The sequence below is a fragment of the Brachycentrus maculatus genome, unplaced genomic scaffold, assembly GCF_059751285.1.
Source record: "Brachycentrus maculatus isolate JH-2025_06_01 unplaced genomic scaffold, ASM5975128v1 h1tg000222l, whole genome shotgun sequence".
Classification (NCBI taxonomy): domain Eukaryota; kingdom Metazoa; phylum Arthropoda; class Insecta; order Trichoptera; family Brachycentridae; genus Brachycentrus; species Brachycentrus maculatus.
Window position 1 is genome coordinate 404,953 of NW_028280973.1, and position 17,708 is coordinate 422,660.

A 17,708-nucleotide genomic window follows, 5' to 3' on the forward strand; every position below is an offset into this window, starting at 1 on the left:
CAGTGCCACGTTTGTCGCCACTCTACAAAAAGTGCAGCTAAAAGAAAAGAGACAAGATTGATGTGTGTAGAATGCGACGTGGCATTGTGTGCGCTTCCGTGTTTTGAGGAATACCACACAATAAAACAATATTAGTGAACTCAAATAAAATATTTTAGTGTATAGAATAATTTAGTGTTAAAAATTTTGTAAACAATGTTGTGCGTTATAATGTAAAATTACTTTGGAAAAATAACAAAATTGTGCGAAATCATCTGTTGTGAACCCCTGGAATTATTGATAGGTAAATACTCTTTATATTACTATACATAGTAGATACGGCCGCGGATTTGATTTCCTTCCAAATATTTACTAAATGTGTACCATATGACACTAAAATATACAAAAAATATATACATAAATTTTTTTGAAAAAAGCTCAGGCCTCCCGTATAAAACAACTATTTTTTGCTCAGTACCGGACAGGTTAACGCGGACCAATCCAATCAAATTATTATTGGGTCTATAACATAAAAACCGAAATTTGACACTATAGCAAACCATTGAACAGACACGGATGTCACTTCACTACAAGGTCAAGTAAAATTCTTCATGATGGTTCAAATTAATGCCAAAAATATTCAAGTGTGTAAAAAGTTTTCTTCATCATCATCCACAGTGTCAACAATGTAGAGAAAAAGAATGTTTATTTATCTGCATTTGAGAAGAAATGATGAAACCTCGTTTAAATGGTTTTGTACCCAGAGCATAGGATTTAAGACAGGCCGACATTAAAGACGCAAGTGGAAAAGTGTCGACAAGAAACGTAGAAAAGAAACGACAATTTAAAATATAACGGTCTGTTGCGGACGTCTATTCGCCATTGATTTATTTACTTCTAACAAATATTAGGGAACCCGGCGCATGTACGTAGGGCAATAAAGGTCTTTTTCCGCTACGGGGACAACTCCAACAGGCGCCAGGATATATACGTTAAATTATTTGTATGTGTGATTTTTGTATTTACTTATGTACAATGTGACTAGTTTGGGGAGCGGAGAGCGAGGCCGCCCATAGAGGGGCTGACGGTGCCTAGAGTACAGCTAAGCATCTCGATTTTGTAAATAAATACGAGACCTCCAGACTGATCGACGAGCAGCAGTAGCAGATTGCCTCCCAACTAATCGTACTTTTCCTTTTCAGCTTAGGTTAAGTTAAAATATATTCAATATTTAACTAATGTTAACATTTATTATAAATTAACTAAGCATTGTGTATTTTAAATAACTTATTTAGCATGTATTATAATATACTCTTAACAAATGTGTTTCTTCAAGCAGTGTAGTGTAGTGCAGTGTGATGTCATGGGTGCAGTGCAGTTTATAGTGTAGTGCAGTGTATAGTGTAGTGCAGTGCATAATATCAGTGAAAGTCAAGTGGAGTAGTGTTTTTCTCTTAGATTTTGCATAGGGTTTATATTTGCCACTTTCCCTACAAAAGTGTTTGCTTTGATTTTTCTCAATACAGTGAAAATAACTTTTTTTTTTTAAATGGAGTCGAAGCGCTTCTTAGCGCAGTTACTCCAAAGTGTAAACTCGTGTCCCATCAGGAACAATTAAATGTAGAATCAATGAAAAAAAAAATCTAAATTAATATGTGTGTACTACTCGACAAGTCTTGTTTTACTTCTCCTCGCCCACATTTTCAGCCGGTTATTGAACTGTGCCTGAGCTCTCTGTCACGATCTTCGACTGCACGATTTGGACTTACTACCCAACTGATTCCAGACCGCCGCGGACGCCACTAGGACTACCGTACCGTACAGTAACAGCTCTTTTCAGAGCTCCGAGGTACTTGCTACTCAGAGCTTACTGATACCACTCTTCGGTTTTACGACCCGAGGAACAGACGAATACAAGGTGAAAGCCCAGCGACTGCCCCGCAGCCGTCCAGAGCGAGAGGTTGCACCCCAAGTTGTAATAGTTCGCTATTACGCGCCTTTTATATTCTAAAAATTAATTACCATCGAATAAATTGTTCTATCGCAGAGTACTAGCTGAGCAATAATTTGTAAGTTTGACATTCCAACCTGTTCGCAACAAAATCAGAATTGACCCGTTGCGAACTGCAACTTTTCCGCTACAAGAAAAACAAGCATTCCCTTTTTAACTATTTAAAAAAATATTATTTCAGAGTGGCGATCCGAGTTAGGATATGTTCTCTATAACGGTCGTTTAGATCATTTTAAAAACCGACACAATATTGTTTATCCGAAAAACACCATTTTACAAATATTTTGACAGCAGTGAAGTCATAGATTTTGACATACAAATAGACGGGTGACACTTGACCATTTACTGCATTCCATAGAAATTGCTCAAAATCAGAAAGGTGATAAATAATTAATAATTATTCAGAAGTACCTAACTAACCTAAAATGGATCCACAGATTTACATTACTAAAGCAATAGATGCCACAAAACAATTACAAAATTGCATTATTGATAGTGGAACAAAATTAAGCAAAGAACAAATGAATAAACTGAATCCTAAAATTCTGAATATTATGGGTGTTATTGGAGAAATGACAACGAAAATGGCAGAAATAGTCACCGAAAATAAAATGTTAAAAGAAATGGTGTATAAAGGAAATCCAAAATTAAACAAAAATATAGGAGAAATAATAGTAATATCACCGAAAGAAAAACAGACTACCGAAAAAACAGAAGAAGACATAAAAAAAAACATTAGTCCGATAGAAAATAGAATCACTAATTTGAAAAATGCAAAAGACGGAAAAGTAATATTAACCTGCAAAAACAATGAAGCGTCAGAAAGATTGCAAAAAGAAATAGAAAACAAATTTCCAGACAAATACCAAACTAATGTACAAAAAAAAAGGATGCCATGCATTAAAATTGTGGGAGTCTCACATAAAATGTCGAACGAGGAAATCGTTACAAATATTAATAATAAGCGGAGAAGTGGCATCTGTTGACGGAGCGATGGCGAGTGCGCAGGCGAATAGTGTCTGGTCAAGTCTGAGAAAGGATTTCCACGATAATGATATGTAGAACGCCGATGAAACGTTACGCATTTTATCATACGAGGGTAATAATCATAATTCGTAAAGTAAGGTTTCCTATGCTGTCAATAAAGACAGCGGCACGCTGGGAGAAAAATGAGGGGAGTTGATAAAATGGATCAACAATTGGCTTCGTTTCCACTGATGCGACGATACAAAACAGGATATAAATATTTTTTTATATCCTCGATATGTGCTTATTCAATTCTTACTGTTTATATTTAAAAAAAAGCAAAAATATTGATAGTATTGTCGATTCCGGCTGATTGTGTCAGAGCAAATGATTGGCTAGAATTGGGCGTCCTGCAGCTGACAGTGAAATACGACTTCAGGCAGCTCATTGGGCTCACTTTCCTGGATGGGAGTGTGACCGTTGTGGAGTAGCCTTGCATATGCCAGAGTGCTTTAAAATTCATCATACACAAAAAAACCCAAGTTTATAAGTTAATTTAAACAAATCACAAGATAATGTTTACTTTCCCCGGCTTGCTTATTCTGAAAAGAGCACTCGGAGTAGAAGCAAGAGTGTCGTTATACCGGTGGAGAAAGTGCGCCATTCTTCTTGGCTTGGAGTAATGTTTTTACACCCACAAGTATAGACCTTTACTTAGCCCTATCAAGCGGCTACTGTCATAAATATTAAGTTTTTCAGACAAATAAATTTGCGCGGCTATGGTTTTTTTAAACTCTGATTTGCCTGACCGCTCGCAAGCTGTAGCTTTCCCGGTCAAGCTCCCATTCAGCTAAGCAGTTTCGGGAGGAACCGGTAATAACTCAAGTCAGCACGACACATAGAGTTTCGCTATACTTTATAATTTTTGCTTAATCAACAGTTTTTCTAAGGTACAAGCTGAAGCTTTCCCGGTCAAGTTCCCTATTCTGCTAAGCAGTTTTGGGAAGAACCGGTAATCACTAAAGTCAGCACCCATCAAAGCCAGATACAGAGTTGCAAGCCGTCTACCCATCAGTTCGCACATATGTGTACACTATCCTTTATAATTTTTGCTCGATCAACATTTTTACTGTCTTTGCGAATGGAATCAAGGTGCGTACCATCAAAGATATGAATGTTCCGCACAAGAACGGCAAACAGACCGGGCAGGTATCAGGCTGCGATGCTGATCGGCCTCGATAACGCGTCCAGCATGGTTGCGATCGGGGACCCAGTGCTTTGAGAAGACGGTCTGATGACCGCGGTAATCCCACTGGTAGCGGTTACTTACGGATGTGCCAATTGGAAGGGGAATGACTCCGCGGACGGAGTTCTGCAGGCTGGGAGTCTCAATGAAAAGAAGCAGTGCGGTGAATACGCGATTCACTTGGGAATCGCAGGATGACCTCATCAGCCAAACACAAGGATGCCGCCGGGTGATCACTGAATGTGACGCAGAGCATCAATGATTTAGCAAACATATGCGCTTTTAGATTTATTCTAAAAATCTTCTCACTGTTTCCAACTAATGGCGGAAGAATATTTCATGCCATTGGGCTTAATTTATCTTATCGGTTGTGAACTGGCAAGAACATTTTACCCGTGGCAGTTGTAGCTGATCTATGGGCGGAATGCGCACAATTTCACTAGATACTCTGGACTCATATTGTGCATTAATGTGTACATAATGTATCTACTTCTATTTAGATGTCCTTTAATATAGCGATTGTTACAATGTTTAATTGGAATAACATTTTGTTGGTCTGTAATACAGGTACATGATTTCAATGCTTTCTTTCAATAACTTAAAAACGATTACTATTTAATAATATAAATGTACAGTTGTGAAGGTTTATGGTCCACTCTTGTCTTTATACCTATTTTTATTAGCGGTGGCGTCTTTCAAATCTGTGCATGTGTATTGTTTATAATGGTGCGTACTTAACCTGTTAACCGAGCATGACTTATTTGTGTATCGTACGGGCAGGAAATATAGAAATGTCCTGAAAATATATGTTGTTCCTTTCAACGGGCGGGATTTTTTTGAATGGTGCGTGAGTCATGGAATTTAAGATACAGAGCAAACCAGTTGCGCTTCGCAATCGTGTGGGGTGCACGTGTATTTGGTAAGCGCTGACGTGTATGTACACTTTCATATTATAATCAGTTTTTTTTTTTAAATATATTTCTATTGCATTCAATATTTCTTTTGCAGAATATTTTTTATTTAGTATCCACCGAAGTGGATAAAAGCAACAAATATATTTTTAGAACATTTTTTAATTCTGTATTTAATTTTTCTTTTTGTACTTCGGTTTATTTTTGTTGTAATTGTTTATTTATCTTTACGTTTTCATACGTAAATAAAGGAAAAAATATGTTTCATTGTCTTTTGATTAATTTTAAGCAAACATAATAATGACAAATAATGCAAAAATGCGCGCCTATTGTGGGTTGTGTAATTGAAAAAGGATTTTTCCGGTTAACAGGTTAATTGTTCGGTGTGTAAGGGTCGAATTATACTGAATAGAAATTCCAGATACCGATATTTTTTTGTTGTTGCAAGCATTCATGGCATATTACAGAAAACCCTAATTTTGTCCCAAAACTATCGCAGACAAAATTTCTCCAGCACTGTGATGATTTACACAGTGCTGGAGGTATATATGATGTATAGATCATCATCAAAAATGTATAGATCATCATCAAAAATGGTCAGACGGTATGTTGCAGTTACGACGGCGATTAAAAAAATAAGGTCTCCAACAACGCCACGACAAACAGTGCCGGGCGAAATCCAACAGCACTGTGTTCCTCAGTTTCCTCACTACCGAATGGCACCAGTTCGAGGTCTATCGAAAGCTCAGCTACCGCTCAGCTCTCCTGTTCCTTAGCCTTAACACCCTCTCATCCAACAATCTATTATCCACGCTTGCTTCCTTCAGACTAAGGATGCAGACTTAGCCACGCATTTCTTCCGTCTGATCCGCAGTATGACGGTAAACCCAGTTGTACTGCAGAGAGTCAATCTCTGTTCCAGATAACTATCTCAGGTTTCCCCTCATAAGCTGGAGAACGCTTAAAGAACACCCGATAGGCCAGAAGTTTTGGTCTGATGAGGAAGTGTAGGAAGCAGTCACTTTTTCACACAATTTCTATGCGATGTGGCTAATCCGGAAGGTCATCCAACAGGAAGGAGACTATATAGAAAAATAGACAAGCTTCGAGCTTTCGGATGATGTATCTCCAGTTGAGAAATGTGATTTTGACCTTATTTTTTTTAAATCGCCTTCGTATATGCAGCTAAGAGCTTTCTGAATAAGCGTTGTTTGTTCCTACTTCTCGGAGGAGATTCCTATTCCACGGGCAGCTTGGACTGGACCCCCCACCCGACAGATGATCCGACTTCGGCTAAATGTTGCCGTATCGCTTGGTCCAAGATGGCCTGTAAAGAATAACAATTTTTGCTAGTGAAACGGCTAAAAGAACCAGAGGTAACATTAAAATTATCAGTGGTATTGCAACTTGAGCTACTTACAGGAATTTCTTAAGCTTATGAGAGTAAAAAAATCCATCAGATTATTTTTTTTAAAAGTGTGTCTAAATTATTAGTAAGACATCTCATAAATGCCAATACGCATGCATGCTTTAGCAGTATCTGTTTTATATCCCATTGGTGGATTTTTCTTTCTAATCCTTATCCGCATCCAATGGTGCATAGGGCACTGCATTGTATTGATGCAGTGTTATCTTGATTGTTACTTACATGAAGGCAAGGTTATCATTCCTGCGCTTCGATGAGTCCAGGTAAATATTAAATAAATATTGGAGTGTAAAATCACCAATATTTATTTTCACCCACCACCTGAGATGAAACATGAACCCTCCAGTACGGTAGTTAAACGCGCTAACCATTACTCCACGGAGCCGGACGAAAAGATTTATACTTTGATTAGATGAAATGTTACACAAATCAGGGGTAAAGCTTTATTTTAAATAACGATCATGTACGGCAAATGCTGTTTAGTATCAGTAAAGTTGATTGGTGGTTGGACATGGCTGTATATAGCGTCCACCTCCATAGTCTAATAGTCTGCACACTTGGCTACCATACTGGAGGTCCCGGGTTCGATTCCCAGGTGGGGGTTCAAGTAAATACATGTGATTTTTTTCACTCTACTTTATTTGAGTTCGCCTACGACCCCTTCATTTTGGGTGACGTCATGTGACCTTTTATTATTTGGTATTTATCAAATATACTTATTTATCTTTACTCAGCATTCAGCAGAAGATGAAGAAGCATATAGCTAGGATTGCAGTTGAGACACGACTAGTCACCCACCTGAATGTCCCTGCAGCCCTGGATAGCAGTCTCCAGCACCTTGGGCAGGTGGTCCATGTGGAACCGCTGTGACATGGACAGAAGAGCTATATTTCCTGAAACATTACAAATTCATTTATTACAACACTGAACAAAATTAAAACAATAATACATATACACTTGGGCCTCAAAATTCAATACGGCTATATCCGCTATAAAGACCAAGAGCGTGGTGGTGGATGTAGCATGTCTGTGGATGGCGTCTTGGTAGAGCAGGTGAAAAAGTTTAAATAGCTGGGTGTGGACCTGTGTGGTCAAACGGATCTGCGATGCCAAGTGATGGGGCAAGTGAACAAAGCTGCAGCCATCACAGGATGCCTGAAAAATGCTATGTGGAAAAACCCTGAGATGAAGATCGGCAGCAAAATCAAGATCTACAAAACTTGTGTCCGACCCATCGTGACGTATGGAATCCAAAGTAGAGCAGACACCGTTGCCACAAAAAACGCGCTTAGAATGTCAGAAATGAAGACTCTAAGAAGCATATCAGGCAAGAGTCTTCGAGATAGAATAAGAAATGCCAGGATCAGTAAATGCGAGATCGAAGATGTCGTTAGGTAGGGAAGGCAACGAAGGAGATAATGGTACGCGCATGTGAGGAGAATGGAACCATCCAGACTCCCCCACATCGCACTGTACGGCTAACCCCATGGTAGACGACTCCCGGGTAGACCACCAAAGGGATGGGTCGATAGCTGGGAATCGACATCACAGGAGGCTAATCCCTCTTAAAAACAGGCCGCGAGGCCTACAATAAGAAGAAGACTTGGGCCTCATAAAGCACGGTTTTATGTAACACTATTTTATATAACACGAATGTATAAATTGTGGCATATTTCTTAAACAACACGCTTTTCATAAAATATTTATCAGCAGGGGTAGGCAGAAAGGATGGAACGCCACACTCTTCTGTCTTGACATACACTCATCGCCTCCTTCACATCCGTACATCTAGTTAAGTATGCCCTCCGATTACGCAGACTTTTGACACCACCGGATTTTAGGTTCTGATTGATCCGAGCATGCCGAGTTTTTTTCGGCCGTGCTCGTTATGTTTTCCCGCTCACATTCGCCACTTATCGCTCACTCCTTTCAAGAACGTCATAAATCAAAAACTTGATTTTTCAGGAGAACGTTATTAAATTTTAAAAATATAATATAATGTATTAAAAATAAATATCAAGCCACTTACTATGCAACAGATCTTTTTAGGTAAAACTTGAAGGTTTTTTCTACATTTGAAAAATATTTAATATATTTAAAAAAATAATTAAACAATACCTTTTCTTCAAAATGCAAAAACAACACTTTCTGACCTGTAGCGGGTAAATATGAAGTTAAAACTATGCCATTTTTGCTGGGATATAGTACATTTTCTGGGCATTTCGAAAACATGCACAACTGAAAATTGTAGATTTTTGATATATGACGTTCTTGAAAGGAGTGAGCGAATATTTTCTTAGTCATTCTCTCGCTATCCAATTGCTCCACGTCCACACAGAGTCAAATTGTAGTAGATACATATTCCCGGGTAGGAGAGAGTGTGAGGAAGAGTAGTGACTCACCGCTGGTGGGCAGGCAGGCCACGGTGAGGCAGGCGCCGCCGAGTGTCTCCTCCAGGTGGGACACGTCCAGCAGCGGGGTGCCGCCCGGCTCCAGGCTGGCCGTGCACGCGCTCACCAGCTCCCGCAGCGGCACGCCCGCGTCCACCAGCGCCAGCGTGGCCGCGTTCACGCACGCGCAGTAGTTGCCACCCGACGCCTGCAAGCGAGGAGAGATAAGTTGGATTTATTCACGTAATTAACACATTGTAGTCGGGCGCTTTGAACAATAGACTCTAGCCTATAGCGGACGTTTTTCGCAATTAGCGCAAAAATACATCGCTTTCTTAAAATTGACACAATTTCTAAAGCAAATAATATTTTCGATTGAAATTTTCAAAGAAATCATATATGACATTTGATCATCAAAAATAAATTATAATTTTTAATTAAGAATTCCGTATTTCACAATTTTAGAAGCATTGTAAACTCTAAAGAATAGTCCTCCCCTCGAGGTATCATTCCCTATACAATGCTAATATATTCAAATAATAAAATACCAAACAGTAAAAAAAACACTGCGAGCGGTATGAAAAATAGTCCAATACGTGAAATGACTCAAACTAAACTGGAGATTGAGATCGCATAAAAACTCTGAAGATTTCTGGCGACGCCTTTACAAGCGGCACACTAGCCAATTCAGACAAGGCATCTCAAATAACGTCGACAGACTGTCGCCTAGCACCCAAGTAGCAAATTACCCTTCAACGGTTGATAACAAACCCGTATCAGACAAGGCATCTCAAATAACGTCGACAGACTGTCGCCTAGCACCCAAGTAGCAAATTACCCTTCAACGGTTGATAACAAACCCGTATCAGACAAGGCATCTCAAATAACGTCGAGACTGTCGCCTAGCACCCAAGTAGCAAATTACCCTTCAACGCCTTTTACGTTGATAACAAACCCGTATATTGCTGTTTCCCGCCAATAACCGACAGTCGACAAAAACGTCCACACAGAGTGTCTCCACACGATGTGTTAACATAGTGGCCGCGTTGCTGGCATTCAACTACAATCCTAGCCGCGGTAGAGGACTGAGATAGTAGATAATTTGTTTCTGCCCAGACAATGCGTTATCTCCAGACGCTATTCGATACCCAGCCATTGTTCTAAGGAATGTTTTCCTGGGATTTGCAATCACTATTTGGCGTCTGGTGTGTGTTATCGCCGTTAGATGTTTTTTGATCCTTAAGGTTGTGTTTGAATGACACCATGCACATATACATATATAAGTACGTACAGCAAACCCCCATATTATATTAAAATAGGTACCCCTTTATCTTAAGGAAATTTATAAGGGGTTAATGTTTTACTCATTTTAAATTTCATTCAAGTCATTTAAAATTGAAAAACAATTAAAAAAATTAACTTCCCTACAACGTCCCATCTAATAACGCGGTACCTATCTCAGCGTTACAGGATATATATATATATATATATATATATATATATATATATATATATATATATATATATATATATATATATATATATTTATATACATATATATATTTATATACATATATATATATATTTATATACATATATATATTTATATACATATATATATATATTTATATACATATATATATTTATATACATATATATATTTATATACACATACTTTAATTACGATATTGACTGGTTTTGAAGCAAACGGCTTTTTCCTCATAAAATAGTTTCCTCCAATAATACTAATCCTTCCAGTCCAGCAGCTCTTTCTGCAGCACATATTACCATTTTACACATTTGTATTTATAAAATAAAAGGGATGAATTACTCTGGCCATTGAATTAGCTGGTAACTAAGTACCAAGCTCCTTGAGATATCTCCACTTCATTGTTGGTCCCCTGGGAGACGAGCATATCTAACCTGTAGAACTTCAACGTAGATGTCTATCTGCGAGTACGGGTAGAGTTCGGTCTTGATAGCCGCTGAGAGAGCTTGCTTCAAGTGTAGAGACATCTCCTGGGATTTCCTGTCCCCCCGGGGGCGGTTCTTGCGTTCACCTGCGGATATAACATTCAACGTTACATTTTTTTACAATAATGTTAGTAATATTAGTATAAAACCAACATTTTGACTGTGTCCAAATACTTGTTCACAAAATCTGGATTATCTTCAATTGCAGGAGTTATTTTCCTATTATTTTTTGACATCTCATCAAAGATGAAGAAGAATATGTTAAATGTTTTGAATAAATTATCTGGTAAAATTATAAGCTTATATAATAAAAAATGAAAATGGTATTTTCTGGCGTTTCTCGTGTGTGTGATTATAATCCAGGATTCGGACCTCACATACTAATATAAGAGTTTCTGCTTAATAAACAGCTTCTTTTCATCTCACCAATAGATGTCTCTAGTGAAGTTATAGTGATTCAAGAATAATGTTTCAAAATTGGTTCATGTACATAGAACTTCCAAGAATTTGAGTAGTGTGGTAGTCAATAATGGGTAGAGTTGGTGAATGTTGCACATGTGTAAAGTGATCACTTAAACCATAAAGCCTATGACGGCTGTCAGCCCCGTAAATGCCCAGACTTTCATATTCTTCTTCACCTTTGATGAGATATAAAAAAATAATAAGAATCTACTTAGTCCAAAAATGCAAAAAAACGTACTAAAAAGAAAGGTCCCTTACTGTGTTTTGAGTTTGGACAGCCGTACTATAGCACTATTCACACATTTAAAACTACATTTGTGATAACATTTTGTCCTGATAAAGAGACGGGTACGTCTCTCGAAACCGGTAGACATAAAAATCTCGGTGAGTGGTTATATACTATACTAACATTATGAACATTATTGTAAAAAATAAGTAAAAATGACTAACCACAAAGTAAATGCTTTAAATATTAATAATATTGAGTACAATAACATTCAATTTCAAATACGTATTCCAATAATGCATTAATAAATGTAGCTTGAGCCGCTATAAAATTGAATGAGAAATGTTCCTTTATGCAAAATTATCGTGGGTATACTGGCAAAAAACGTCAACTCTAAAAACCCTGTTTGAATAACCCCTGTTATTTAAAGCTTTAATAAAATTAATTAGCCTTAATAAAATACCTACTAACTTAAACTTCAAGTTAAATTTACTTTTAAAACCCCACAAATATGACATTTCAAACGGCTTAGTGTATTTTGCCAGTTTATAGAAGTTGAAAATTTTACAATTTGCATCATTTAGTTAAAACTGAATATTTTCTAGTTGTTGGGTAATATATCCAAAATAAAACAAGGTTAGTTGGATTGAATTCTACATTTATTTATGTATATGTTAATATGTGTGTGTGTGTGTATGTTAATTTTTAGGACATTATCGAACACGTGTTTGATAATGTCCTAAGAAGACGAAACGCGTCACGTATTAACATATACATAAATAAATGTAAAATTCAATCCAACAAACCTTGTTTTATTTTGGATATATTACCCAACAATTCAATATGGAATTCTACCGACTGTCTGCAGTTACAGTAAATATTTTCTAGTTATTTTTTTTTGCCAGTATACCCACAATATAAGAAATCATAGCATCATAAAATTATTTGCACCACTGCTAATTTATAGGAGTCTACTACTACTACTAACATCAAGCTGTTTCTCCGCAGGGATAGGCAGAGGATGGAATACCACACTCTTCTGTCCTGACATACACTCTTCGCTTCCTTCACATCTATACATCTAGTCATACGTGCCCTCCTATTACGCAGACTTTTGACATCATCTTGGTTGTCTTTTTCAGCCGTCCAAGTTCAGTTTTCCCGCTCACATTCGCCACATACAATTTCTTAGTCATTCTCTCACTATCCATTCGCTCCAAATGTCCTCACCACCTTAATGAACTATAGGAGTACCTTATTGAAATACTAAAAAAAAATCGCAAATCAAATTAGCGAATTGCAGACAAAATGGTGGTCTTTAATGCTTTGTCAAGAACAAAAATATTTATGAACGATAATAACTACTTATGTCAATAGATTTAAAATAAAAATTTACGAGACTACCTGTTTTCAATTTCACCTCCATTTTAATTATGCATTAAATATATAATTTGAAACCTACGTGACAATTTTTCGTAAATAAATGTAACGATAAACTAACCTGTTGAAAAAGTAGCCATGCTGTATTGACAATTTACTATGACCGCGTCTGGGGACCCCTTTATTTTCCCGGTGCACTGAAAATGTAAACAAATTTTATTTCAATTCCTTTTTGGAACCAAACATCCAAACTATCCTGTAAGTGCAAATATTTTTGCTCGAAAATGCACGCGTTCTGATGATTATGGAGAACGAAATATCGCCGGCGAAAATATTATATTCCACGAAGTAGAAACAACCGTGGAGAACTTACATAGATTACTCGATGAAAATAGTTATAAATGTAATGAAAGTTAAATATCATAGTACAAAAGGATTATTTCAGTTAGAAACGAAACATGAAATTAACCTATAAAAGTACCTGATGGGGTCCGTAGACTGCTACTAGAACTTTAGTATTTCCTTGCTCCAAATATGCGCTTCCATCTGGTTGATTAAATACTCCTAATTTGCACTTAATACGACGTAATTCTTTAGGCCTTCTGCCATCTATTCGCAATCCTTGTTCCGATAACAAATCGCGGTTCATTATCAAAACTATAAAAAGCGTGGAAGCAAAACTGTATACAAATAACAAATGGCGGTGCCGGCGGAAAAGGAAAAGGACACCTATATATACGCAGTGTTGATGACTTATTTCATTGGCTCTAAGTTCTGACGTCGGAGTAAAATAAGTTGAATTTTAGCGCAATAACGAACATACCAAATGTGCTCATATTCCTGGCAGTATTGCCATAAAAAATTGGTATGGATTATACAAAAATATAAATAAATCATTCAACTCCTACCTACTTGCATAAAAAAATCATTTCGTAATGCATAACAACATAAAACTCAAAAGTATTAACTTCTTTGGTATGATATATTTTTCGTTAGCTTACATTGAACACATTTTGAAAATATGTAATAATAAATATTAAGGTAGAAAAGGTTTGCTTATTAGATAGATTTGAATTTCAATTACTTTTTGAGAATTTCACACAGATGTCAGGCATTACATCAAAACGAAATCATGTTTATCAGATAAACGAGTTACTGCGTTTGTTGTATCTCAAGTACAATTTAAGCAATATACGATAAATCTCAATTTAATTTTTATAAACGTAGATAACATTTGAAGTATTTTTTTTCTTCAAACAAGAAATTAGTTTTTCTTTGAAATAAATATATGGTTTTGAAAAAAAAGTTATTAAAAGGTAAGAATTAAAAATATATTTTCTCAATAAATATTCTAAAAAAAGTAATATTCCAAGATACATTCTATAAAAAATCGAACACAGAGTGAGATCTAGCAATCAGCGCGGCTGAACGTGTTGTAATTTGAGCGTTCGAGATCTCGGCCTTAATAGGAGTAATTTGATTTCAAAATAAAGATGACGATGAAGTTTATTGAGATGAGAATAAAGAAGTTTGGGTGTTAATACAGGCGATGTTGCGTAGTCGGTTAAACGCTCGACTACGAAACTGGCGTTGCCGGTTCGATTCCCGCCAATTGCAAAATTAATCGAGGAAATATTCATTTTCAATTAGTATGGGTGTTTGTAGTGAATTTTTCACATATACTTTCCCTTTTTTAATTATCCTACTTGCCGACAAGCCTCTAAAATAGAGTCTTTGAGGGTTATTCCTTAAAAAAATATTGCTTACGAATTGTCATGGGCTGGTTTAAGATGTCAATATACCCTGTGCAACATTTACCATTCTACCCATGGCTGTCAACCACATTATTCAAAATCGCATTTTGGGTGAAAGTTTAATAAGTGATATAGGCCTTTTTCCCTTCTTTCCATTTACTATGGTCGGTTGCTGTTTTGCTGGTTGACCATCTCTTTTGGGGTCTTCCAACACCTCTTTTATTCTAACAAGGTCTCCAACGTAAAATGGCTAATTTCTGCCACATGGAAAGGAAAATGGAGGAAGAAAAGTAGGCAAATATGGGAGAGAACAGGCTTTGTTACCAAGTTAAAATCAAGATTATCTCTAAACACTGACGTAAAACGTAGTTCTGCAGATACCTGATAGATTTATTTAATAAGCACTCTTCTCACGACAATAGCGGATTTACAAGGCTGAGGATTTAGTCGATTTCATTTCGATTGGCGGATCAGAGGCGAATGGAGAATAATATATTTACGGGGGAAGATAAACCCTCCTTTTATTGAATGGAGTCTCCAGTCTACCGTAGTGACGGTCTTAACCGACTTGTGCCAATGTTCTGACTTTATAACCGGTTAGGGAATTACTTACTTATTAAATAAAAACATTTACGTAACAAAGAAAAAATACCGATTATAAATTATAATATATGTATGTTTTATCCTAAGATATTTTTCGATTCAGAATTAGAGATAAAAATTGCAAAAAATGAGTTGAATAATTTTTTTCTAAAATTTAACAGTATAGTAATAAACATATTATACATATCATCCCACAGGGACTTGTACACTTTCACGGTAGTTTACACAAGTTTGTACGAGTACAGGTATGCTACCCCAATTGGCATAGCCTTGCTGGCATTATCCCTTCTCTATCATATCACTTTCTTTTCCTTCTCAGTTTCCGTTCACATATACATTAATTATCTTTACCCTGAGCTTCTTCACTTTATCTTCATCCCATCAAATATATTCCAATTATTGATTTAAAAGTCCATTTTCTAAAATTTTTCATTTGAGAAGGAACAAGAGTCTTCGTGGATTAAACAGATTAATTTAATGATTAACTGACATATTGCTCACTTCTTTCAACAACGTCATAAATCAAAAAACTTGATTTTTCAGGAGCACGTTTTTAAAGTTTCAGAATGTATTAAAAATAAATATCAAGTCACTTATTGATCTTTTTACTGTGCAACAGATCTTTTTAGGTAAAACCTGAAGTATATTCTTAGATTAAAACCAATATTTTTAGCTTTTCCACTTTATTTTTATTTGACCAGCGATCGGGTTTCGTCGTTACCGACATCATCATCAGGAAGGAACAAGAGTCCTCGTGGATTACTCAGTAAAAAAAACAGATTAATTTAATGATTAACTGACATATTGCTCACTTCTTTCAACAACGTCATAAATCAAAAAACTTGATTTTTCAGGAGCACGTTTTTAAAGTTTCAGAATGTATTAAAAATAAATATCAAGTCACTTATTGATCTTTTTACTGTGTAACAGATCTTTTTAGGTAAAACCTGAAGTATATTTTTAGATTAAAACCAATATTTTTAGCTTTTCCACTTTATTTTTATTTGACCAGCGATCGGGTTTCGTCGTTACCGACATCATCAGGATGTCGGTAACGACGAAACCCGGTCGCTGGTCAAATAAAAATAAAGTGAAAAGCTAAAAATACTGGTTTTAATCTAATAATATATTAAAATGCAATTCCATCACGAAGTGTCAGTGGATAATATAAATCTTTTAAAACCTGAATGTTTTTTCTCCATTTGAAAAATATTAAGTATATTCAAAAAAGGAATTAAACAATACCTTTTCTTCAAATGCAAAAACAACATTTTCTGCCCTGTAGCGGGTAAATATTAAGTTAAAATATGCCTCTTTTGCTGGGATATAGTACATTTTATGGGCATTCTGAAAACATGCACAACTAAAAATTGACGATTTTTGATTTATGATGTTCTTGAAAGGAGTGAGCTATATGTATTTATCGATTTAACCGGATTATTTTATTAAAATGATCGGTTACTGGCATCACTAGTCTCCAGTCGTTCTTTATCACGGGGCGACGACGCTATTCCTTATTCTTCACGAGGATTTATAAATTTACGACATTTTTAAGATGTGATCCCCTCAAGTTAGTATTGGGCACGTGACGTCATAGGGCCAGAAGAACCCCCTAGAAGAAAGTAATGATGATGAGTCTCAACTAATTAACTTGCGCCTATAAATATAAACCGTCATCTATCGTCATATCTAACCGTCGTTTATTAGTTAACTGTGCGTCAATATAGCGTTTGACCACTCAATGCGCACGGTGGCATACTAATTTTTCGGTTAACGCCTGATCGTCGTTTTGATTGCCAGGTACGACGACGTGCGATTAAATGAAGATTAGACCCAGTCTGTAAGAAAAACAATTTTTTTCTTTGCTAAGCACTCGGCCTTCAATTGGTTGCGCAGACCTTGTAAAAAGATGTACCTACATATAATATATGAGTGTTTTGTTTTTGAACTGGCAACATTGTTTCAACAGACTGTCAATTTGACAGCTGACAGTTGATTTGTAGTCAGTACGTTTTGCTAACTAACTAACTAACTATCACGCCGCTTCCCCGCACGGGCAGGCAGAGAGAATCGAACGTCACACCACTCTGTCTTTGCAAACATTCTTCGCCTCTTCTACATTCATGCATCTCCTCATACATACCCGACGATTATTACGACTCCTGACCCGGCTGCTTTGAAGTGTTTGACATACCTGATTGTGCCAGGTTTTCCTCGGTCTTCCTCTGCTTCTTTTTTCAACAATATTCGCCTCATAAATTTGTTTAACCGTTGTTTAATACGTTTTGCCATTTCACGAAAACAATATTCAGCTTGATCCTCTTTTCCAATGCAAAATTTTGTTCACCGATGAGGCACATTTTTGGTTAAATGGCTATGT

General features: G+C 36.5%; 1 protein-coding gene across 1 annotated transcript; it reads right to left on the bottom strand.

The window, feature by feature from the left end:
* Positions 1 to 4,668: 4,668 nt before the first annotated feature.
* On the bottom strand, positions 4,669 to 13,822 carry Ski6 (exosome complex component Ski6). Its single transcript, XM_088264263.1, has 6 exons — positions 13,453 to 13,822; positions 13,093 to 13,168; positions 10,853 to 10,989; positions 8,942 to 9,137; positions 7,338 to 7,432; positions 4,669 to 6,440 (listed from the first exon to the last, which is right to left on the bottom strand). The coding sequence occupies exons 1-6, from the start codon at positions 13,618 to 13,620 to the stop codon at positions 6,351 to 6,353; spliced, it is 762 nt and encodes a 253-aa protein (XP_088120389.1). The 5' UTR covers positions 13,621 to 13,822; the 3' UTR covers positions 4,669 to 6,350.
* Positions 13,823 to 17,708: the final 3,886 nt, after the last annotated feature.

What these genes read in the sequence shown, in the direction of transcription:
- Ski6 (XM_088264263.1), bottom strand. Translation starts at nt 13,620, where the DNA reads ATGAACCGCGATTTGTTATCGGAACAAGGATTGCGAATAGATGGCAGA. An exon ending in CATGGCTACTTTTTCAACAG is followed by an intron (nt 10,990 to 13,092) that starts GTTAGTTTATCG and finishes TTATATCCGCAG; the next exon opens with GTGAACGCAAGAACCGCCCC. An exon ending in AGGGCTGCAGGGACATTCAG is followed by an intron (nt 6,441 to 7,337) that starts GTGGGTGACTAG and finishes TATTCTTTACAG; the next exon opens with GCCATCTTGGACCAAGCGAT.